The sequence below is a fragment of the Ailuropoda melanoleuca genome, chromosome 1 (assembly GCF_002007445.2).
Source record: "Ailuropoda melanoleuca isolate Jingjing chromosome 1, ASM200744v2, whole genome shotgun sequence".
NCBI lineage: Eukaryota > Metazoa > Chordata > Mammalia > Carnivora > Ursidae > Ailuropoda > Ailuropoda melanoleuca.
The window spans coordinates 52,540,760-52,564,625 of NC_048218.1; the positions used below are offsets into that span (position 1 = coordinate 52,540,760).

General features: G+C 35.9%; 1 protein-coding gene across 14 annotated transcripts in view; it reads left to right on the forward strand.

The window, feature by feature from the left end:
• Positions 1-23,866, forward strand: part of DZIP3 (DAZ interacting zinc finger protein 3) — a 92,579-nt gene that overhangs the window by 14,331 nt on the left and 54,382 nt on the right. For 10 of the 14 annotated variants that reach the window (XM_034657975.1, XM_034657998.1, XM_034657988.1 and 7 more), the window contains 7 exons: positions 675-774; positions 4,486-4,558; positions 7,836-7,991; positions 13,408-13,524; positions 16,476-16,556; positions 16,890-17,014; positions 20,472-20,586. In XM_034657975.1, coding sequence (XP_034513866.1) covers positions 743-774; positions 4,486-4,558; positions 7,836-7,991; positions 13,408-13,524; positions 16,476-16,556; positions 16,890-17,014; positions 20,472-20,586 — 699 coding nt within the window. In that variant the 5' untranslated portion in view covers positions 675-742. The remainder of the gene's footprint in view (positions 1-674; positions 775-4,485; positions 4,559-7,835; positions 7,992-13,407; positions 13,525-16,475; positions 16,557-16,889; positions 17,015-20,471; positions 20,587-23,866) is intronic. The other 4 variants (XM_019807315.2, XM_034658016.1, XM_019807312.2 and 1 more) reach the window with 1 other exon arrangement.

Consider the following 23,866-nt stretch of genomic DNA (forward strand, 5'->3'; position numbering starts at 1 on the left):
GATACAGAATCCTATCTATTGGGGGAAAGTGGCTAAATGTTACCTTTAGACTAAAAGAAAACAAAACAATTAGTGTTATTGAAGATTGTGTTAAACAGGAACTCATACACTCTGTGGAAAATAAATTAGTATGAACCTTTTGGGAAGCCATTTAGCAGTGTGCGCTAAGACTTAAAGTATTGGTGTCTTTTGACTGAGAAATTCTACTTCTGAGAATTTCTTGTAAGTGAATAATCATAAATATAGAAAAGTCTTATGGATAGTGGAGTTTATCACAAAACTAATTATGATGGAAGACTAGGAAACAATCTAAATGTCCATCTATAAGGTAGTGGTCTAGGAAACCCCAGTCAACCAGTTGTTGGGTAGCCAGTGAGAATACATAGTAGGAGTATAACATAACATGCAAAATGCTTTTGTTACAGTGTTCACTGGTGAAAACTGTAGTGTAGAACATTGATTATTCAGTATGATTACAAATTTGTAAAATATGTTTGGACAAAGTATAGTTAAGTGTAGGCAGTGACTTATCTTTGGATGGTGAAACCATGTAATTTTTCTTTTTCTTTCATAGCTATTTCAAAATTTTCTTCAATTATCATGTATATTTTTATAGTGGGGAAAAAGAATGTAATCCTTCTACCTTCCCACTAAAAATATTGCTTTTCTTACAGGCTTAAATATCCGTAGTAAAAGTCTGCAAGCCTTGGAATAAGACTTTTGCAAAACAACATTGTGGAGCATGGATTCTCTATCAGAAGAATTTTTTACAAGGTAAGGGATGGGTTGACAAAAACCAACTACATTTGTTGCATTTTGAAGACACAACATTTGTCCTTTCCACATAACTTTGGGAAGCTAGCGTGATTGAGATACCCTTATGCTTGGAGGTAGTTTATCGACTTTGATTAGTGGGGGACGTAGACTTTGTGAAATCTAGTTACAGAAAAATTTCTTTTAAGGACCACTCTCTAGCTAAAGAGTTAAGAATTGAAGAGTTTGCTACAGCTTACTACACGTGGGCATTCTCACCAAAATAGATTAATTGATCTATTAATTTATTTTACAAGCATTTGCTGTAATGCTTATAATGTAAAGTGCCTCCTTGGTATTTAGAGAATAAAGACAGACAAAATTTTGGGTACTTAGAATTATAATGTAGTGGGAAGATATATAAAAAGTTATATCTTTAGGTAAAGTGCATGCATAATGCCATGGCTATATGTAGAAAGTAACAATATGGATTGACTGGGGTTTAGTGGGTTTCCACAAGATGACACTTGAACTGAACATTAAAGGAAATAAGCATTTTAATGTATGTAGAAATGGAAGGAAACAATAAGACAAAGTACTTAAGATAAATGATTGGGAGGATTTCAACTGTCTTCTAAGGAGTTTAGCTATATTTTGTGCAGAACCAATGACATTTTAAAAAGAGAAAGGACTCTTTCTCTTTCTCATTTGCTTCTACACATAAGTTTACAAATATTTGTACACTGTATTTTGGAAAGACTACTTCTTGATGGTAGGAAGGAAGAGATAACGAAATACAACACTACTAGCTCAGGAGGAAGCTGATAAAGGCTTGCAGTGGTAGGAATAGAAAACAAGAGGGATTTATAGAACTAGAATCAACAGAATTCTATGACTGCTTGAATATGAGGAGAGGGACAAGAGAGATGACTCAAAGGTTTCTAATGACCAGAAGGAGATACATACCATTAACTAATATGGGGCTCAAAAATGGAGACCAGTTTAATGTGTGCATGAGAAAGAGAGTACAGATGATGCATCGCTTTTGGATGTGAGGAAATGGAGGTGATGGTAAGATGTCTTAAGTTGTGGAAGTTGTTGAGTAGATGGTTAGAAATTTGTAGAAGTGTCAAAAAGCAAGGCTGGAAGTATAGATTCAGGTGTCATTAGAATGGCTGCTAATAGAATTCATGAAAGTTTGCTTATTTTTTTATTCATTCATCCAATAAATATTTGAGTGCCTACTTTACGTTCGATGTTGGGATAGAGACTCGGAGGTTAAGTAATTAGAAGGGCCTGATCCCTATCTGAGGGGGTTTGTTTATACATGGGCATAAATGAAATTGATTTAAGTAGAAAATGTAGTAAGAAAAGAGAGGGATAAAAAAGGAACATTAGCGGGGCACCTGGGTGGCTCAGTCAGTTAAGTGTGTGACTCTTGGTTTCAGCTCATGGGTTGTGGGATTGAGCCCCGTGTCGGGCTCCACGCTTGGTGGGCAGTCTGCTTGAGATTCTTCCCCTTTGTCCCTTCCCCTGCTGCTCTCTCTCTCAAATGGATAAATCTTTAAAAAAAAATTGAACATTAGTATATATACTATGTATATTTAAGGATATATTGTGATAGCAAAACTTCAGCTCCTAGCAGCAGAACAAAACATATAGGTGGTAAAAGTAGCAAAATAGCAAAAGAAAAATACTAGTCCTGTGTCTAGTTCTAGCTTTGCTACATTCTCTAGGTGTATAACTTAAAAAGTCATATAATCTCTCTGGACATCAATTTAATCATTTTAATATATAAAGTAACTGCCATAGATGACTGCTGATGTACCTTCTTATTCTAATATACCAGGAGCATGGTTTGATACTGTTAATTTACATAGTTTGTATTAAATATTATTAAAATAATAAATGAATATGACAAATGAGGAAGAGGTGTAGCCAGTGGTAGAAACTGTGAAGGGGAGGGCTAGGAGGAGAACCAGCAGCAGCAAAGATCGCAGAGGCTTTCAAGGAAGGTTGGAAGGTATGATGGGCAATGTTAAATGATGCAGAAAGACAGGTAGAATGAAGAACTAAGACAAAGCTGTTGAAATAACAAATAGTAGGATTTCATTAGTAACCTTTAATAGAGTCATTTTAATATTGGAGAGGGAATGAGGATTAGTTAAGATTACATATCAAAATTTTTTAGAAAAACTATGGTGAATATTATAGCAGCCCACGTTCCACACTTGAATAAGAAGCTCTAAAGTAGGGTTTGGACATCTGGATGGTTCAGAAGCTTCACAGGTGATTTTAAAGTGCATCTGGGACTGAGAACTGTTGGGTTGAGGAGTGAATGATCATGAAATAGAGTTAGCAAGAAGGATATACATTTGAGAACTTTTTGTACTCTTCCACAAACCTGGAGAGGCTTCAGAATACTGCTGCAGTATTTTTCATTCCTTGACAACACAAGAAAGTTCCTTGTGTTCCTCTTTGGAGTGGCACTTAGAAGTGGATGAAAAGACAGTTAAGAGGATTTTTTTGCCATGACATTTTATGAGCACTGAGAACCATCTTGTGAAATATTATTTGTGTGTATAAATCATCTTCTGTTGAAACTTTCACTACGTGGATAATACTATACTATTTATCTGTCCCAGTTTCCACTGACAAAGTCGGTAGGCACATAGTGGGTGATAAATGATTGTCTAGGAAATGAATACATAAATGTGAAGTAAGATAGGATAATTTTTGTAAAATACAGTGCAGAGTAAATCCATTGATGTTTCTTAGTTTTTTCTCTGCTAGTTTATAGAATTAAGAAGATCATATAAATCCTATATGATCCCATGTTATGGTTCTTATGTTATGGGCCCTATGTCATGGTTCTCTATGTAGGCAAAAGCAATCTTATAAATAGTTTTTTCAATTCTGTATGTAACGCTGCATATGTTCACATTTCAAGCCAGTGTCAGAAGCAATACTTGTCAAGTTATTCCTTTTTACAAAAATAATTTTTAAATATGATATTCTCTGTCAATTTTAAAAAATCTTATTGGAAAACTGGGTAACTGTAAGGCCAGGAACCTGAAACAAAAGATAAAAGGACCTGCATAAGATAGCTCCTTTCCAAACCTTCATTATCTTCATAAACGCATACACATGTACATGCACAAAATATCAGACTTTTTTTTTTTTTTTAAGATTTTATTTATTTATTCGACAGAGACAGAGACAGCCAGTGAGAGAGGGAACAAGCAGGGGGAGTGGGAGAGGAAGAAGCAGGCTCATAACAGACGAGCCTGATGTGGGGCTCGATCCCATAACACCGGGATCATGCCCTGAGCCGAAGGCAGAGGCTTAACCGCTGTGCCACCCAGGTGCCCCAACATCAGACTTTTTAAGACCCTTTTTTAGACCCTTTTTTCTTTACATTGAAACAGTGCTACAAAGTTAATTTTTTCCCATGATTTTGGCATAATGTGTTTCTGTCCAAGAAAAGGTTTTTTATATCAGCTTTCAGTTCTGTTTACTGCCGTCCAGTAAGGGCAATTAGGGCAGAGCATACTTTTTTTTCTTTAACGTGAGTCCCTAAAGGTATGACACCTACCACTATTATCAGTCTTGCTATACATTGTTTACACTTTCGAACTTTCAGACAAATTCACTTGTTAGATTCTTTACTACAATTTAATTGTGCTCTTTGTAAGGAGATACTCTGAATATACCTTTCTTTTTCATTTAAAGTAGGGATACAACTGTGGAGGAGCAGACTAAGGAGGAAATCAAGAATAACATAGAAAAGCCTACTGACCAACTGGTAAGAGAAGAGTTAATTTTCATTAATTGTTAATTAGTAATGAGTAATTATATGTGATAATGTAATTCTAAATCTAGTCAGGTTACTTATCTGTTAAGAATTTGGGGGTGACTCTACTTTCCTTCCTTCATAAGTAAAATCATGGTCATAATAAATCTCTGATAATCAATACTTCTGTCTCAACATTATTATAAGCACCAATTCTCACTAAAAGTTAAAACTCATAGGTGATTGAATTGACTTGCCCAGAAACATCACTACAATTTTAAGAAATCCCTTACTTGTCTTTTAAAAGCAAAATCCAAACAAAATGAAAACTATGCACATGCAAACATACACGCACGGAATTTTATTTAGTAAGATATTTCAGAATTGTTTTGAAATTCTCTTTCCTGTTTTTATCATTTTACTGTTAGAAATTCCGTTCAAAATGAAAGAGAATAAAACATACATTAATATAAGGTTTATATTGCCAATGACAATATATTTCATGATAGCTTAAAAAAAATATATATATATACACATGTATGTGAATGTCACATGTGCTTGTATTTAATAATGGATGAAGAGCTATTTGGGTTTTTTTTTGTTGCTGTTTTTTTTTTAAGATTTTATTTATTTATTTGACAGAGACAGCCAGCGAGAGAGGGAACACAAGCAGGGGGAGTGGGAGAGGAAGAAGCAGGCTCCCAGCAGAGGAGCCTGATGTGGGGCTCGATCCCAGAACGCCAGGATCACGCCCTGAGCCAAAGGCAGACGCTTAACCACTGCACCACCCAGGCACCCCCTATTTGGGTTTTTTTAGTGCAATTTTAACCTTACACATAGTTTTATGTGATTATTGCTGTCCACTGTTAACAAATTTTATAAAGGTTATTTAGTTATAGGAGAAAATAAACATAAAATAATCATATTATTCACCTGCATGAGGTTATCACTGTAAAAAATGTTACAGAGAAAATACAGTATATGCAGATGTACATAGAGATATACACTTGAGCCAGTGGGGATTAGATCCAGAAAATACATTTCTGCATATAGAATTGGAAATACAGAAGTCAAAGGAGGTGAAAACTTTGACCTGAATTTAGTTTAGAGGCTAGATTAATTTTGTGAAATGGATTGAGCATCAAATATTTTGATAACTGGCTTAAAAAATTGTATTTATACAACTTAAGACAAAAAATTGTATTTATAATAAGATAAAAATATTTAATAAGCATGAAGCTTATAATATGTTCTATTAAAAATTTTTATTCATGCCATAATCTTGCTTGTGTATCAGTTTGGTAATTAGATGATTTTGTGGTGACTTTTGACTGCAGAACTGACCTTTAATTTGAAATGTGTACACTACTGACAGTGGTCATTCTTTTGAAGGGTTAATCTAGTTACATTGTGGAAGCTTTTTTGTTTTTGTAACTTTTTGAAAAATTTCAAACCTACAGAAAAGTTGCAAGAATAATACAATGAATACTTATATACCCTTTACCTAGATTTAGCAAACTATTAACACTTTCCGACATTTTTGTATATAATTTTCATATAATGAAATATAAAATGTAAGGTTATTTGTTGGGTATTGATGGGGCTGGAGGAATCTTAATTTAAGACTCAAACCCAGAAGGGGAGAGTTGGCAGATAGTCCTACCATGGACTTTATTGATTCCAGGTCACTTTCCTGGGTAACTGTAGTCTGTTAGATCTGACTGAGGGTCAAAGAGTCACCCTCTCCCCGCCCCCAGGGCATTTTCAGTGACTCAAGCTTTACATGGCCTTCATAATAAGAAGCTGTCTTTTCTGATTTTCAGAGGTCAGCATCAACATATTCATTTCCCAAAGTTTAAACAGGGTGTAGGAACTGTGATGTCTTGTTAAGGTTTGAAGGAAGTCCATCATCCATGTGTTCCAGTTGCTTTTCCATTTCTTTTGCCCACCCATTCTTCACAACTACTGTTAATAGACAGTCCAGCAGGACTTGACTATATAGCTATTGATTAGCCATTAAGGATGGCTTATTAAGTCATAAAAATGAGTTCCTGTAGACCCAAGTTTAGTGTGACTTAGCTCTGACTGAACTAAGAGTCATTCTGTTTTACTACTTTGTTTATAATTTGATCTATTACAATTCTATTTATTTTCAGTATGCTGTGTGTTTAGTAACTAAAACATCAGTCACATACGTAGAAAGCACTCTTAGATCTAGCTTTCATATTATTATGTAGAATAATCTATGTAATTTTTTTTTTTTAAAGATTTTATTTATTCGACAGATAGAGACAGCCAGTGAGAGAGGGAATACAAGCAGGGGGAGTGGGAGAGGAAGAAGCAGGCTCATAACAGACGAGCCTGATGTGGGGCTCGATCCCATAACGCCGGGATCACGCCCTGAGCCGAAGGCAGACGCTTAATCGCTGTGCCACCCAGGCGCCCCTAATCTATGTAATATTTTAAACTTAGCATTTTTTATGCCTTAAGCAGATCAATTCAATGCATGCTGTGTATTTCTCAAGGGCAACCATTTTTTGAGGCCTAATTTACATTTATGTCTTAAATTGTAGATATTTCTCATCCCACTACCCTATTGAAAATGGTGTAATTGTGCCTATTTTGGAGTATTTAATTTATAACTTCCAAATGAATTTATGATGGCCTTCTGTATATTAAAGCTTCCTGAGTTTTGGTCTTAAATTTCCTGCTATGTTTTGAGTTCCTTGAAAGCAGAGAAAATGACTTCTTTTTTTTTTTCTTAATTAAAGAAAAATTTTTTTAAAGATTTTATTTATTCATTTGAGAGAGAGAGACAGACCACACAACCAGGGGGAGAAGCAGAGGGAGAGGGAGAAGCAGACTCCCTACTGAGCCAGCCGAGAGCCTGATGTGGAGTTTGATCCCAGGATCTGGATATCATGACCTGAGCAGAAGGCAGACATATAACCATCTGAGCCACCCAGGCGACCGAGAATGTCTTATTCTTACTTGGATTTTCTATTGCTCTGTCACAGTGATCTACATATAGTTTATAAAGGCACTTTGTTCTTTTTTTTTTTTTTTTTTTAAAGTAGGCTCTACCCCCAGCATGGAGCCCAGTGTGGGACTTTAAACTCATAACTTTGAGATCAAGACCTGAGCTGAGATTAAGAGTTGAACACTTAACTAACTGACCCACCCAGGCACCCCACTCTTTGTTCTTTTTTATAATATTTTTACTGGTCTTTATATTAGAGTAATACAAAATGTATAATTGTGTACATTTTTAATAAATATTCTCTTCTAGGGTAAACAGGAAAAGGACACACCTACTGATCTTGTCCCTGTTAACTTACTATTAGAAGTGAAGAAATTATTGAATGCAATTAATACTCTACCAAAAGGGGTGGTCCCTCACGTTAAGAAGTTCTTACAAGAAAATTTTTCCTTCCAAATTATGCAGGTAAGATTATAATTTGTTCTTTGGGGCGGAAGTACAGCTCTTTGTATATGACTGTCCAGGGAAAACATGCTATGTTCCTTTACTCTCACACTACTACTACACTGACAGCACTTCTGACACTAGATGTGTGGATTTATTCCCACATCAGCCAGTTCTCCTACACTAACTAGGTATCCAACAAGTCAATTCAATTCTGATACTGTCTACCTAGAGTTAGTATCAAATCCCACAAGATAAGGGCTCAGTTCCACAAATCTGCTCCAACTTCAGACACCAGTCACAAGTCCTAGGTTGTCCCCAATACTTCTGACCAGCTGGCTATGGATTGGGGTTCCCATGACCCCTTCTTGGGTTCAGTAATTTGCTAGTATAGGTCACAGAGCTCCAGGAAACACTTACTTAATATATACCAATTTATTACATAATAAAGGCTATGATAAAGGATTTAAAAAATAACCAAATGAAGAGATTCATAGGGCAAGGTCTGGAAGGGTCCCAAGTACGGGAACATCTGTCTCTGTGGAGTTGGGGTATGCCACTCCTCTGGCATGTGGATGTGTTCACTAAGTTGGAAGTTCTATGAATCCCATACCTGAAGGATTTTTATGGAGTTTTCATCATATAAGCATGATCGATTATTAATTCAATGCCCAGCCCCTCCCTCTCCGGGAATGGGGGAATAGTGCTAAAAACTCTAAGCTTCTAATCATGGCTTAGTGTTTCTGGTGACCAGCCCTCATCCAGGGGCCTACTGAGAGTCACCTCATTAGAACAAAAGATACTCCTATCACTCAAGAAATTCCAGGGATTTAGGAACTCTGTGTCAGGAACAAAGATCAAAGACCAACTATTACCAGGAACTAGGAACAGATATCAATGTATATATTTCTTATTATTTCACAGTGACTCTTTCCCTCTTTTCCTCCCTCCCTTCCTTCCTTCCCACAACAGTGCAGTTAAAGTCTTGAAATCTCCATCTTACTTTTTGTGAAGGGCTCTGTTGTCAGCTTTGACTGTAGACTTTTATTAAATAGTTACTTGGTGCTAACCTTTCAAGAGTAATGGTGGGAATGTGGGTTAGTAGCTAGTAAGCCACTGTTGACTATAAGGTCTAGTGTTTGTTCTTCTTCCACTGATAACCCATGACATGCCACCCTAGGACAGGGGATTGCTTTTAGTTTTCTAATTTGTAAAATGTTGACAAATTTTAAAAAATGTTTATCAACAATGTCCAAAACTTTTTATTTATGAGTAAAATAAGTACTCTAGAGAATATATTGTAGATTTGTATCTTGGAAGTAGTTTTTTTAGATAATAATTTATGAAACTTTCAGCACAAGATGGGTATCAGTTCTTAAATGAATGGAGTTTTTCAAAGTTAAAGAAAATGTTCTACTCATATCTTTGTAGCTTTTAATTGGGGGACAGAACACCATAGGTGTTTTGAAAAGGCCACAGTTGCCTTTTCTGTGGAAGAATATATTATTATTTCCATGAAACAAATTAATACTATTATGATTAAAAATTCAAACAAACTCTAAAAATATCCAAAGACTTTACATACAGTTATAACCTTAACTGAGATAATTTGCCAGTATGAATTCTGATTTGAAACTGTGGAATAATGCCACTATTTCCCTCCTATCTTTTGGAAATTACCCAGAAACAACAACAATAAGAAGTAGAAATCAGTAGACTTTCTATATGCAAACAATAGCCAATTAGAAGGAAAAAATGAAAGAAGAATATAGCAGCCAAAAAAGTATACAAGATACAAATTAGTATTTTTCAAAGTTTTTCCTAGGCCACCTACATGAGACTATCTGAACCCCATACTAGTTCTAAAGAATCAAAATCTCTGGAGGTAGGTCTGGAGTCTGGATTTTAGCAAGTATCTACACACTGATTTTCTTCATATTAAGTTTAGAAATCAGTACTGTATATTGAAACTGTAAATGAAGATTTCTAAAACTCTAGTAAAGGTAAGAAAAGACCAAATAGAAAGCAATACATGTAGGATGACACACTGTGATAAGGCTAGCCATTTTCCCTAAATTAAAAATTATAAATACCACATATCAAAAAGTGACAAAAGGGGTTTTTTTTGGTTGTTATTACTGAAAGCTAATCCTAAAGTTTAGATGGGAAATAAAGGGAAGACTAGCCAAGAAAATTATGAAAGAGAAGTGTAGGGGAGAAGGGCTGGGAATTTACCACTTAAATATTAAAACTTACTATGAAGCTCTCATAACCGCAAGATTGTATTACTTGCTCTTGATTCTATGGACAAGTCTAGGAAGTAGAAGAGAAATTCCAGAAGTTGACTCAAATGCATACAGAACTGTTATGCAGAAGATGACAAAATTGATAATACTAAATGGGGTATTGGACAAATAAACAATCCCAGTAGGAAATTTTTTTAATTAATTTTTTTCCAGTAGGAGATTTTAACATGATCTTTTAATAAGTGATACAACATGGACACAAAATTAGTGGAACTATAGAAAACTCAATCTAATTCACATACACACACATACAAACTCAAAACACTACACCCAACAGTGGCAGAATATACATTTTTTTAAAGTGCACACAGAACATTTACAAAAATTTACCATGTGCTAGTCACAAAGCAAGTCTCATCAAATTTTAAAGAATCAAACATATAGAGCATGTTCTCTAACCATTGTACAATTAATTTAGAAACCAATACGGAAAGATAAATTTAAAAAATCATTGTTCTTAAGATGTACCTCTAGGTATACCCGTGAGTAAAAAAAGAAATCACAGTGGAAATTAGGTAAATTTTTGAACTGAATAAAAAATATATATCAAAGCTTGTGTTATAAGTAAAATATGTGCTTCAAAGAATATTTATAGCTTGAAATGCAAATATTAGAAAAAGAAGCAAATTTGAATATCAATCATCTAAACATAAAGTTAGGAGATTAGTGGAAGGATAGCAAATTAAAAACAAAGTCAAAAGAAGGGAGTAGTAAAGATATCTAAGTCTATTGAAATAGAATAAGGAAGTAAAATAGAGAAAGTCAATAAAGCCAAAACTTGGTTTTTTTTTTAAAGATTAGTAAAGTTGATAAATTCCTGGTAAGAATCTTAAAAAGACTGAAATAACCCAAAGCTTAACGAACATGAAAACTAATTCCATAGTCATCTAAAGGATAATAGAGAATTCTGCTGCTTGCAGTAGCTGTCTGAGTTGGTTTAGAGCAACCTTCCTTTGAGAAGTACTTGAAAAACTGGACAAAGTCTTTGCTTAGTAATGTGCTTTTCTGGCAGATCACTTAATTCAACAGGGGACTGGGGATTCTAAGCTTCTTAGAATAAGAAGCGAATAAGGGTCTATTTATGATTTACCTTTTGTAGTAGATACTATCAGTCCCCTGCACATAACCCTTGGCTTCTTAAAGTATGCTCTGGAGAATTTCCAGTTTTCAATGTCTATATCTCTATGCCTTAAGGCTTTTTTCCCCCCCTCTGGAACTACAGAAGGCTGTACTTCTCATGGCAGTTCGGAAGTCCCAGGGAATTAATACTCCTGCATCACCCCATCACCACTCAATCAATAAGCCTTGGGAGTTCTGCAAATATCCCAGTTTTCTCTCCCTTTGAGTTGAATAATACTGAACTTTGTGTTTTTCACTGTTTTACTGAGTTTCTCTGTTGTATTAACCCCAGCCTCCCCATTGTGGATAACTAACTTAATAACACACCCTTTGGGGCACCTGGATGACTCAGTCAGTTAAATGTCTGACTCTTGATTTTGGCTCAGGTCGTGATCTCAGGGTTGTGAAATCGAGCCCTGTATCAGACTCCACAATGGGCATGGAGCCTGCTTAAGATTCTCTCTCTCCCTCTCCCCCCCACCTCCCTCTCTTAAAAAAAAAAAAAATAAATAACGTACCCATTAATTTAAAGCCTGCTTTCCCTTCCCTGTATCACACCTCTATTCCCCTACCATTGTTCTCTGCACCTCCCAAATAAACTACTTGCATTCAAGCTGGAACCAAAACTGATACTCTTACTCTAAGGGTATATTTCTTCAAGGCCCCACCCAAAGGATGAAGTGTTTTCCAGGATCCCTTATCCTTGATAGGTAATGCATTCTGTTTTTCCCCCCAGCTTTGAAAATTGGCTAAAACTCTGCCTAGCATCTCAGCCTCTCAGCCACAGATGAAAATGGCAGTTGCCTTAAGGATAAAAGTGGCTCTAAAAGTCAGTCTCATGTCTCTAGGCTTTCCTTCTCTCTGAATGTTGGCCCCAGAGGTTTTCAATGCCTTGGTAGCTTTCTGTTGCTTTCAAAAAATGGTTATTTTTAGTTCTAAAGGAGGTGGAACTTCAGTGTTATGTTTTATATGCTTACTCAAATCCAAGAGATACTATTGAGTAACTGGTTGGATAAATGAGTCTGGAATTCAAGTGATAGTTCTGAGATGGAAATACAAACTTGGAAACTATCCATATGTAGACATTATTTAAAAACATGGCAGTGGATTACTTTAGGGAACGTATATGTTGATGGAGGAGAGGTTCAATAAATTGAGTGCTGGGAGACAAAGTAGTTAGGAGAAAAACAAGAAAGTATTGTGTATTAAAAACCATGTTAAGTGTGGGTTAAACTTTCCACACACATAACACATTGTTAAACACATAATGGAATTTAAGTGAAGCACTTATAGGTACAAGGCATTGAGAAATGGACACAAAGATAAGACATAGTCCTCCTTTTCATTTCATCCATGTAAATAACAAAGTATGGTATATAATAAATCCTATATTAGTTTGGTTCCAATCAGATAATAGCTTAAGATGCCTTGCCCTGGTGTTGGAATTAAGCCAGCATTCTTGCAGGTTCAGGGCTGGAAGAAAGATTTTAGCCATGCTTAGAGAATAGAAGGTATGAGAATAAACTGGGATTACCATTTTCCTCTAAAGCAGGAGTGGATGTGGCCAACTCTTGGCAGGCATAGGAGTGCTTTTTAAATGTTTTGAGGAAATAGTTACAAAGAAGATTTATCAGACTACTTAAAAACAAACAAATGAGAGAACGATTGCATCTGGGTGGTATAGATTATTTATTTATTTATTTATTTATTTATTTATTTGGGGGAGAGAGAGAGAAAGCGGGGAGGGGGAAAGGGAGAGAAAGAGAAACAGACTTCCTGCTGAGTGGGGAGCCTCACTTGGAGTTCTATCCCACAACCCTGAGATCATGACCTGAGCCAAAATTAAAAGTTGGTTGCTCAACTAACTAAGCCACCCAGGTATCCTGGTAGTGTGGATTTTTAAAAAATCATTTCCAAATTTTCTACAACTAGCATGTATTACTTGTATAATAAAAATGTATGTAGGTATTTGCTTTAACTTAAAGAAATTTTTGACCAAATTATTTCCACAGAGAGAAGTTGCAGCTAATAGCCAGAATGGGGAGGAAATCGTTCCTGTTATGACTTTACGTTTCTTGATAACACAACTGGAAACAGCGCTTAGGAATATTCAGGCTACTAATTATACTGTAAGTGTTTTCTTCTGAAAGTTTGAAATAATGGACTTGGACAACATTTTCCAATGAGAGCGTAGCTGGTACAATCCTTGTTTTAAGGTATAGACCAATTTGTATTTTCCTTTTACCTCTGGGGAAAAAGTATGCATAAATTGGTTTCCTTCCTATGTCTTGTACTTTATGACTGCATCTCTGTAATGAGCCTAATCTAGTCCCCTCCCTACCATAAAATTGTTCATCTTAAATGAAGAGAAACTTGAACTAGTAAGCACGGGCTTTTGCATTTAGAGATGGAGAATTATAAACTTCAGAAATTACTCCTTCCTTTCCTCCTAGTTATTAATCAACTCCTGATATTTCTGTATTTGTAAAAATTGGAACTTGTATCATCTGTTAATGAGTACTCATGCAAGATAAAATTGAAAGATATATTTATATGTTCAGTATCAAATGATACTTTAGAAATAAATAGAAAATCTGAGGAAAAATAAACCTGGCATCAAAAATCAGAACCAATAGTACAGGACTGTAAAAGGAAAAAATCAGTTCTTGAATACTTTGGATTTGTAAAGTAAACTAAGTTTCACACACATATAGAAGATGGATTAGAGTTATCTTCAAGAAAGGACTACCTAGGTACCAACCAAGGTAGCCAAAAACACCAAATCCCTAAGATGTACAAGAAAGTGGAGAAATCATTTTTGTTTAGGACTCTCAGGATGAGGGTTCTAAGTGGCGATATATACCTCCCCAAAGGAGTTCTACATGGAGTCAAAAGAGGTAACAAAAGGGAGTTTGCATTAACCAATATTCCCAAAAACTTCTGGGGTGCTGAGGCTCTACTGTTTCTCTCACTGATCAGGTTGCCAAGCAATAAAATAAATGAGTATAAAATCAGCATTAACAGATGCTGATTGCTTAGTCTACTGTACTTGGGCATTACTTCAAAGATGAGTCTTACATAAGGAATGGAGGAGATCCTTCTTTTGGTAGCGTTGTTGGAGCAGAATTGAAATTGTCATGATCAGAGCAAATGGCTCTCCCTGTTCCTCAAGGCTACCAAGGATAGGTGGGGCAACTTTGTTGTAGGAGGTGGCGTGAGGGCAGGGGACAGTTGCCAGTAATATCTCTATATCCATTTAGTTCCAATACTTGGAATAATCCCTGCTATTGGGGGGGGAAGGTAAGAAAGGGCAGAGCATATTGGTTAGAAATGTACTGCTTACATCTCTAAATTCCTGAGTTCTTTACATTGTACTTGTAGCATTACCACAATTCCACATTTTATCCTGTTCTCAGAGTGTTCTTTTTAGAGTTATATGAGCCGAAGGCTCGGTCATATTGTTTATGAAGAGAGTTTTTTTTAAGTTACAAAATAATAGTTTACACTTATTTAGTGTTTGCTATATGACAGACAGTTTTTGTAAGGATTAGCTCATTTACTCTTCACAAGCACCCCACTTCATTATTCCCATTTTATAGATTCGAAACTGAAGCATAGAGGTTAAACAATGTGCTTAATTCATCAGGTAGTAAATAGTGGAGTCAGGATACAAATCCATATAGGTAGTCTTGGCTTAGCGTCTATTCTGTGAACTGCATTTTACCACCTCTGCAAAGATGGGAATTTTAAGATGGAAACCAGTTAGATATTACATGGGTTCATTGAGAGCAAACACACATGTCTGTTTCCACTGAGATCAGTTTGAAGCCAAACTTCTAACTCCAGCCAGTTACCTCATAAATGTGTACTGTTGGCCATGAGAAGTATGCTAGGTAAGAGAATACAGTTAGATCAGTAAAGAAAAAGACTCATATCCTGTAGATGCTTCTCATCCCTGTGTACCTGAAGAAACTCTTGTTTATAGTATGGGACAGTCTTTTTGTAAAAAGTTAATGTGACAACAGATAGGGTTATGATTTTCAGTTAGTAGAGAGCTTATGAACAGAATGTACAGTATTTTTCTCCATGGACAATTTTTAAACATTTTATTTGAAGTAATTTTAGAGGCACAGAAGTTGCAAAAATATAGCTGTATAATACAGAAGTGCAAAGAGGTCTTGGCATACCCTTCACTCAGTTTCCCTCAATAGTTACATGTTACATAACAATATATGTTATCAAAACCAGAAAGTTGGCATTCATACAGTGTGTGTTGTGTCTGAAGTCTCCAAAACCCACCCCCATGTTCAGAAGGACTCAACAGGACTCAGAATATAGTTGTACTCATTACTACATCTATATGGAGATCTTAGCCATTTGTAGCATGTGAGGGTGGGAGGAGGAAGGAGACAATAAATCCCGATGGCTTTCATTTTCTTTAAGCAAACTCTAATGGTTTATTTTGAGATTATCAACTATCCTTTTTCCTCAGTGTTGAATTGTCAAATACATCTAAAATGTATTTGCTGTTATTTTTACTAGATGATTGACAATGTAATGATGATAATTTTTGCTATTTTTAATAATCACTAAGTAGGCCTAGGATATATTTTTTAATGCCATTAATTAACATATAGTGTATTATTAGTTTCAGAGGTAGAGGTCAGTGATTAAATCAGTTGCATAAAACACCCAGTGCTCATTACATCAGGTACCCTCCTTAATGCCCATCACCCACCCCATCCCCCCACCCACCTCGCATTCAAGAACCCTCAGCTTGTTTCTTATAGTTAAGAGTCTGTTATGGTTTGTCTCCTGCTCTGATTTTGTCTTTTCTTTTTTTCTCCCTTCCCCCTATGATCCTCTGTCTTGTTTTTTAAATTCCACATATGAGTGAAATCATATGATTATCTTTCTCTAATTGACTTATTTTGCTTAGCATAATACCCTCTAGTTCCATCCACATTGTTGCAAATGGTAAGGTTTCTTTTTTTTTTTTTTTGATAGGCCTAGGATATTAAGCTTGGTATACTGAAAAGTAGCTTAGTCTAAATAACCAATTAATTTTTTTTTCTTTTAGGCACATCAGATTAATATTGGTTATTATTTGACATTACTGTTTTTGTATGGAGTAGCACTTACTGAAAGAGGAAAGAAAGAGGTATGTAGCATGTGTTATTTGCCCATTGTAAATCTTTCACACTCTCTGACTTCATTTTAATAAAAGGTCGATTTTAGAAATTCTCTTAAATGTTCATTTTGAAACGTTGGCTATAGAAGATCTTAAGTTCTTTTATAAATAAGTATTTTAATCACTGAGTACATTATCTGTGTAATCACAAACAGAGATGCTAGGATTAGAGATGTTAATAAATGACTCCATGACTGTATCAATATGAAAGCTGCTCTGACTTCTCCAGTTTGGAAAATAATTATTGTAAAAGAAAAACAAATGCTTTTTATATCAGCCAAACCTAGTTTTGTGTTACTACAGGATTACACAGAAGCGGAGAATAAATTTCTAGTGATGAAGATGGTGATTCAAGAGAATGAAATTTGTGAGAACTTTATGTCTTTAGTTTATTTTGGACGTGGTTTGCTTCGATGTGCTCAGAAGAGGTAAGGATTTTAATGAACGGGCAGATCTTGCCTTTCAATTTTTGGCATTGTAAAATGGGATAAAGTTTTTATAGTATACCAGGTATCATGACATTTGTGCTCTACTGGTTCTTCTTCACCTCAGTTCCTATAGATAATAATTTCTTTAATGTACTGGAGGAGATAATGCTAAGTGAAATAAGTCAAGCAGAGAAAAACAAATATCATATGATTTCTCTCATCTATGGAACATAAGAACTAGGAAGATTGGTAGGGGAAGAAAGGGATAAAGAAAGGGGGGGTAATCAGAAGGGGGAATGAAGCATGAGAGACTATGGACTCTGAGAAACAAACTAAAGACTTCAGAGGGGAGGGGGTGGGGGAATAGGATAGACTAGTGATGGGTAGTAAGGAGGGCACGTATTGCCTGGTGCACTGGGTGTTATACTCAACTAATGAAGCATCGAAGTTTGCATCAGAATCCGGGGATGTACTGTATGGTGACTAACATAATATAATAAAAAAAGTCATTAAAAAAAATAAAATAAATAAATACTTCAAAAAAAATAATTTCTTTAATGTATTTGAGAATATTAAGTATCAAACTTAACCGTTCGTAGCAATAAAAGGCAGTGTAGCAAAGACATGAGGAGCATAGGCTTTGGAGTCTGACAGACCTGGGTTTAAATACATTTTCTGCCATGTACCCATCTATGACCCTGAGAAACGTAATGTTACTCAGCTTTATTTTTTCTTATCTGTAAAATGGAACTAATAATAGTGTCTACCTTATAAGGATGTTGCAGATGATTAAATACGTGCTCAGAACACAAAAATGTTAGGTGTATTAAATAAATGATGGTTATAGTTATAAGTACCATCACCAGTGGGAATAGATGTTTAAGGTATAAATGAGCTTCTAAAGCATTGTAAAGGTCAAGATGCTGGGTTTGGGAAATATTGGGGATTACACATTTAGTGAAATTGTACAGGGAAACCTATGTGGACTATCTGTTTACTTTCTATATGGAGATTCTTAGCTGTGTGTAGCATAATTTATTAATTTTATTTGCTAAGAATTTAGTAGATTCTAGAGACTGTGTGTGCTAAGTGTTGGGTATATGATAGTTTGCAAAATACAGTTCCTGTCTTCACATAACAGACAGTATAGTGAAGGTTATAGACCTTAATCAAATAATGAGTTATACAAATAATAATGAAATGTGATAAAGAGCTATGAAGGAAAATGCAGTGAATAATTAAATAGTCTTCACTGGACGCCCAGTCCAGTTCTGTGAATCAGAAGTCTTCCTGAGGAAATCCTGTCTGGCTGAGACTTGAAAGATGAATTTGGCAGCTGTGCCAGTCCTTATGCAGGATTACTGCTGGCCCCAACCATGGGATTCCTGAAAGAGTCCCCTCTGTGGGAGTTACCTGATTCTTTTGTAAGGATTCTTTTGTAAGGTTTATCTTCTATCCTCTGGCATGCTTGTTTTTCACTAGGGTACCCAGAAGACTTTCTGCTTCCCATTTACTAGCATGATGTCAACAATACAGTGGGCCAATGTGATGTTTTGCAGAATTTCAGGATGGTCAGAATCTCTTTAGTCTATATTGTAGAGAGAATTCACATAGCTGTGAGACAAGACAAAGAATGTATACTGCTGTCCTTCCCTCAGATGTGTGAACTACTCTTTAGTCTCTTTACCGTTGGACATTGGAGAGAATTTGTTTTCCATATCATTGATAGGAGAAAGCCCAGTCACATGGCAGCATCATTTTCTTTCATCCCTGGCCTACAGAGAACAGTCACCACTGAGCTGCTCAAAGACACTGGTGCCTTTCTCACTGTGTATTTCTTAACTGCTTCAATGGGTGGGGTGTCCTCTGGGCTTTTCAAGGGAATCTTGTCTAGTGGTGGCTTCTTTGGTCTTGTGTAGGAAGTCCATTCTAACAACCTTATCTCCCTGAGCTTTCTTCAATACCCTGCCAAAAAATTTCCAGCATCTCCACCTCAATTACTGTAGGCCATTGTTGGATCCAAGCTTGAAGTAGCCTTCTCGGCAGCGTGGTGGCTCAGGTGTCCTTGCTAGGAAAGTAAATCTTGAACTATGGAGGAATCATCCCATGTCAACATACACTTCCCTATCCAGCTGTGTTTTTGTGTGTTGGTTCGGCACTCTTAAGATTCACTCCCACATATGTTTCTGCCAATACATACTTGTCAAGTTCTGTAATTCTTGTAGTGAATCAGCTTTTTCTTTAGGGGCAGGGATTCTATTTTCCTGCTTGGGCTCTGCTTATACCTGATCCTAGAGTTATTGGTCTATGAGCAATGAGCAGAGATAGGAGAGTATCTTGAGAAGGAAGGGCATCATCTTTTAATACACGCACCTTAGATGATATTTTGGCTTGGTCAATAAAGGGATTCTTCTGCACCCCTCTAGCAAAAAACGGGGTCCTTGTCAGCCAGAGGGTTCAGGACAATTTAGCGGTTTCATTTAAATGTCCCTGTTTCAGATCTCAGGGTCGTCAGGTGTGATGGCGCGCCTGTAGTCCCAGCTACTCTGGAGGCTGAGGCAGGAGGATTGCTTGAGCCCAGGAGTTCTGGGCTGTAATGCACTATGCCGATCGGGGGTCCACACTAAGTTTGGCATCAATATGGTGACCTCCCAGGAGCGGGGGACCACCAGGTTGCCTAAGGACAGATGAACTGGCCCGATTCAGAAATGGAGCAGGTCAGATCTCAGGGTCTACTTGTACCCTATCAAAGCCCTGATTTTAGCATAACAGTCCTGCTGAGGCAGTGCTTTTAGTCTTTGCTGTTGTTCTACCCTTGCGATTAAATACTGGGCCTCATTTTCAGCACCATCTGCCCTTATAAGGTTAGACTTGGTAAAGGTTTTTTAAATGTTACCATAGAGACCTTTTAGCCTTCACAGAGTGTCCTAAGTTGGTAATAGTCCTGGCAAGGAGGTGCATTTGGTCTCTTTTGCAGTTTGTTTCACCTTGTGATTAAATCTGGCCTCATTTTCAGTACAGATTATCTTTATGGCTGCAGGAGATGAGAGCCTTTTAAATGCTGCCATAGAGTCCTCTGTCTTTCACGGTGTGCCCTGAGTCAACAGTTGGCTGACCTGTGCCTGTCATTCTCTTTCTTCAAGGCTTCCAAGACAGTAGACAAAAGCCAACCAACTCTACAATCCCTTTAATTACCATGGCCCCCATACTGTTCAAGCTTGAGCTACTACATAATCAATCTATTGCCTCCCCTTCCACCTGTATTTCATCCCAATCTACCACAGGTGAGAGTCCTAGCATTTGTATTTCTATAGCATGCCAGAGGTTATCACCACCCTACTTACCACAAAATAAATAAATAAATAAATAAAATAAAAGGGTTGCTTATTGTCTTCTTGGTAAACTGTCTAGTTACAGAGTCCCATTCAAGCTAACCTTATTTTAAAATGCCTTGCAGATATAATGGAGGACTGCTAGAATTTCATAAAAGCTTACAAGAAATAGGAGATACAAATGATCATTGGTTTGACATAGATCCTACAGAAGATGAAGATTTACCTACAACTTTCAAAGTAAGAATTGTTTAAGAACATTTCATCTGTGACTAATTAGAATCATTTTTGATGAAGTGTGGTCTGTGCTAACTTTGTCATATTCTATAGCAAGCACATTCTTTTGTTGGAAATTAGCTTTTTATATAAGAAACAACATTGATTCTATTACATAGTGCAGAACGTAAGATTCAGCATGTAGAGAGAAGTGGGGTGGCTGGGTTAGCAAATAACAAGATCTGTTAGTATTTAAAAATAAGATTAAAAGTGGTACTGGTCTAGTACTTCACATGGCTAGAGCTAAATGTAATAGTTAATTCTTTTTTTCTAATTATATTTACATTATTTTGTTGTTGATTTAAATTTAAAAAGAAAACTTGAAAAACTTATTTCAGAAAACTTGAAAGATATGAAAGTGCTCAAAGATTAAATTCACCCATATTTCTTCAAATGGAGAACCTGTTAGTATTTTCATTTATGTCTTTCCAGACACACGTGTATAAACACTTGTACCCTTTATTTTTAGTAAATTGGAATGATGTTATACACATTGATGTGTAGTTTGGAAATACTGTGAATTCCCCAGTAGTTAGATTATTCTACAGTATGGTTTTTTTTTTTCGTGATCCATCATATAACTGCTTTAATTTGTGTAACCAGTTTCCTGCTCTTGAGCATTTAGTTTATCTTAAACATTCCAGTTTTTCACTATTATGTGAAGTGATCTTTGTGCATTTCCCACATAATTCCCATAGGACAAATATTTAAAGGTGGAATTGTGAATCAAGTCTTTATACACTTATTAAGCTGTTGATATTTATCTTCATATTTCTTTTCAGTTTGTACCAGTTTGTATTCTTTTTTTTTTTTTAGAGGGGGAGAGAGGGCACATGTGTGTGCACGTGTGACTTGGGGGAGGGGCAAAGGGAGAGGGAATCTCAAGCAGACTTCACACTGAGCAAGGAGCCCTGCGTGGGGCTGGATCTCATGACCCTGAGATCATGACCTGACCCGAAATCAAGAGTTGGATGCTTAACCGACTGAGCCAGCCAGGCACCCCACCAGTTTGTATTCTTAAGACAAAGTATGAGAGTTTCCATTTCCCCATACTTTCTTGGTATTCTTAATTTTGGGGTAATTTTGACCTATCTTTTAAGCCGTATTAAAGTAACTTTTTAATTTGTTTATTATGAAAATAGCTACAGTGGTTTTCTCTTGGTTAGTGTTTGAATGACCTATCTCTTTCCAGACTTCTACTTTAAACCTTTCTGGATCCTTATATTTTGGCTGAGTTGAAAGCCAAATCCATTCCTCAAAGAGGATGTTTTGAAAAAACACAAAATTCGATTTTCTTGGAAGCTATAGCCTCCCAAATTGTATAAACCTAATAAAATAATATAGCTTCAAAATATACAGGACAAAAACTGGTAACACTAGAAGGAGAGATAGAAAACTCTCCAATCACAGGGTACTATTTTAATATAGCTCTCTCAGTAATCAGTAGAATAAGCAGACAGTTTTTGGCGTTTGTCAGGAAAATCACATGACTTTAAACCTAGACTTAATGACTTTATAGTTTATTTTTAACATTAGACTTTTGTCCTTGCCTAAAGCAGTCCCTACTTGGTCTTAGTTTTCTCTTTTTCCTCCTCCTTTTAAAATATTTTTCTTTATTATCCAAACATTTTAGTGAGTTTTTGTTTCAAGCAAAATATGTATACAGTTTGTCAAATAATATTAAAAGACTTAACATTAACAATCTGTGGTCCATCATCTCTAATCGTGGTTCCTAACTAGAGACACTTTCTTCCAGATCTCTAGGCATATTTCTTTGATATATCTATATCTTTTGAAAAGATGTACTGCTTTTTATAATATTTCTCCATTTTAGATATTGTCTTTTGACTACCCACTATGGCAGATGAGGAGAGCTTATTAGCTCTCTTATACATCCCCTTTACACATATACTTCTCTTTCCCCAGCCTACCAATAGTTATACCTTTTTATTAAATTTACTTCAGGGTTTTATTCCATGGATTATCCTTCACTTCTATGTAGAATCCTCTCTTTCTTGGATCTCTAGTTTTCCTCTTTTTAGGTTTACTCCCTTGTTTTGGTGTTACAGCTCATTTAGCAGCTTCTTAGAAAAGGGTATGATTGGGAGGTAAATTTTTTGAGAACTTTCAAGTCTTCAAAATATTTTTTGTACACTTTATTTATATCATGCCTGGGCATAGAATTGTAGGTTGTAAATTATTTTCCTTTGTATTTTCAGAGTGTTTCTGTTATCTCCTTTCTTCCAGTATTACTTTTGAGAAATCTAACATTCTGATTCTCAGTCTTTTGCTTGTAACCTGTTTTATTTTTTTTCTTTCTGGGAGTTTTTAGGGTATTCTGTGTTCCCTAGTATTCTGAGCTTATGTTTTGAAAATGTTCTGGGACATATAAAATTTTATTTATTTATGAAATGTTTGTTATTCAGATACTTGACATCCTGGACTAAATCTATGATTTTCCTATTTTTTTCCCTATTTATTACATTTTATCTTTTTCTACTTTCTAGGAGATTTTTCTCCACTTTAACTTTCTGCATAGGGCTGATATTCAGGCAGTGCACACTAGTGCTATCATATTAGTTGTTATAATGTTAAAATATTTACATACTGTTTCAAAAAGAGTTGCTGCCATGGGTTTCTTGAACACCCAGCCACCATTCCGGCTGCTTTAGACTTTCTACCAGCCCTCCCTCCCTATACTTCTTTAAAATCCAATTAAAGGTTTAATGTCCGGTAGGGTAGAATGCTTCAGTGACCCTGTTGTGGCTGTAGGCCAGCATGTTCTTAATCTGTTACAATTGGTGCCTGGCACCCCACCAAAAGTCTAGCTTCCCAGTTATTATGATTAGTTTTTTTAGAGCATTTAGAGGGCTGACCTGTACCGCTTTATGCTAGGTGAGTTCTACCAAAGGCCTACCCTGCCCCGAGTTGCTCCTATCTTCATATATCTCCTTAGATAAACTCATTCTGGTGGGAGAATATAGCACCCCTAAAGATGCTGGCACCCTAGCAGGGTAGTGTCCTCTCATATGGTTATTTTTATTTTTTTAATTTAATTTTAATTTTAATTTTTTTCTATTTTTAATTTTTTTTATTATTGAGACAAGTTTTCTTTATGTATTCTGGATAGAAGTCTTTTATCAGATATAGGATTTAGAAATATTTTCTTCCATTCTTTTTTTTTTAATGTTTTTTTATTATATTATGTTAGTCGCCATACAGTACATCCCTGGTTTCTGATGCA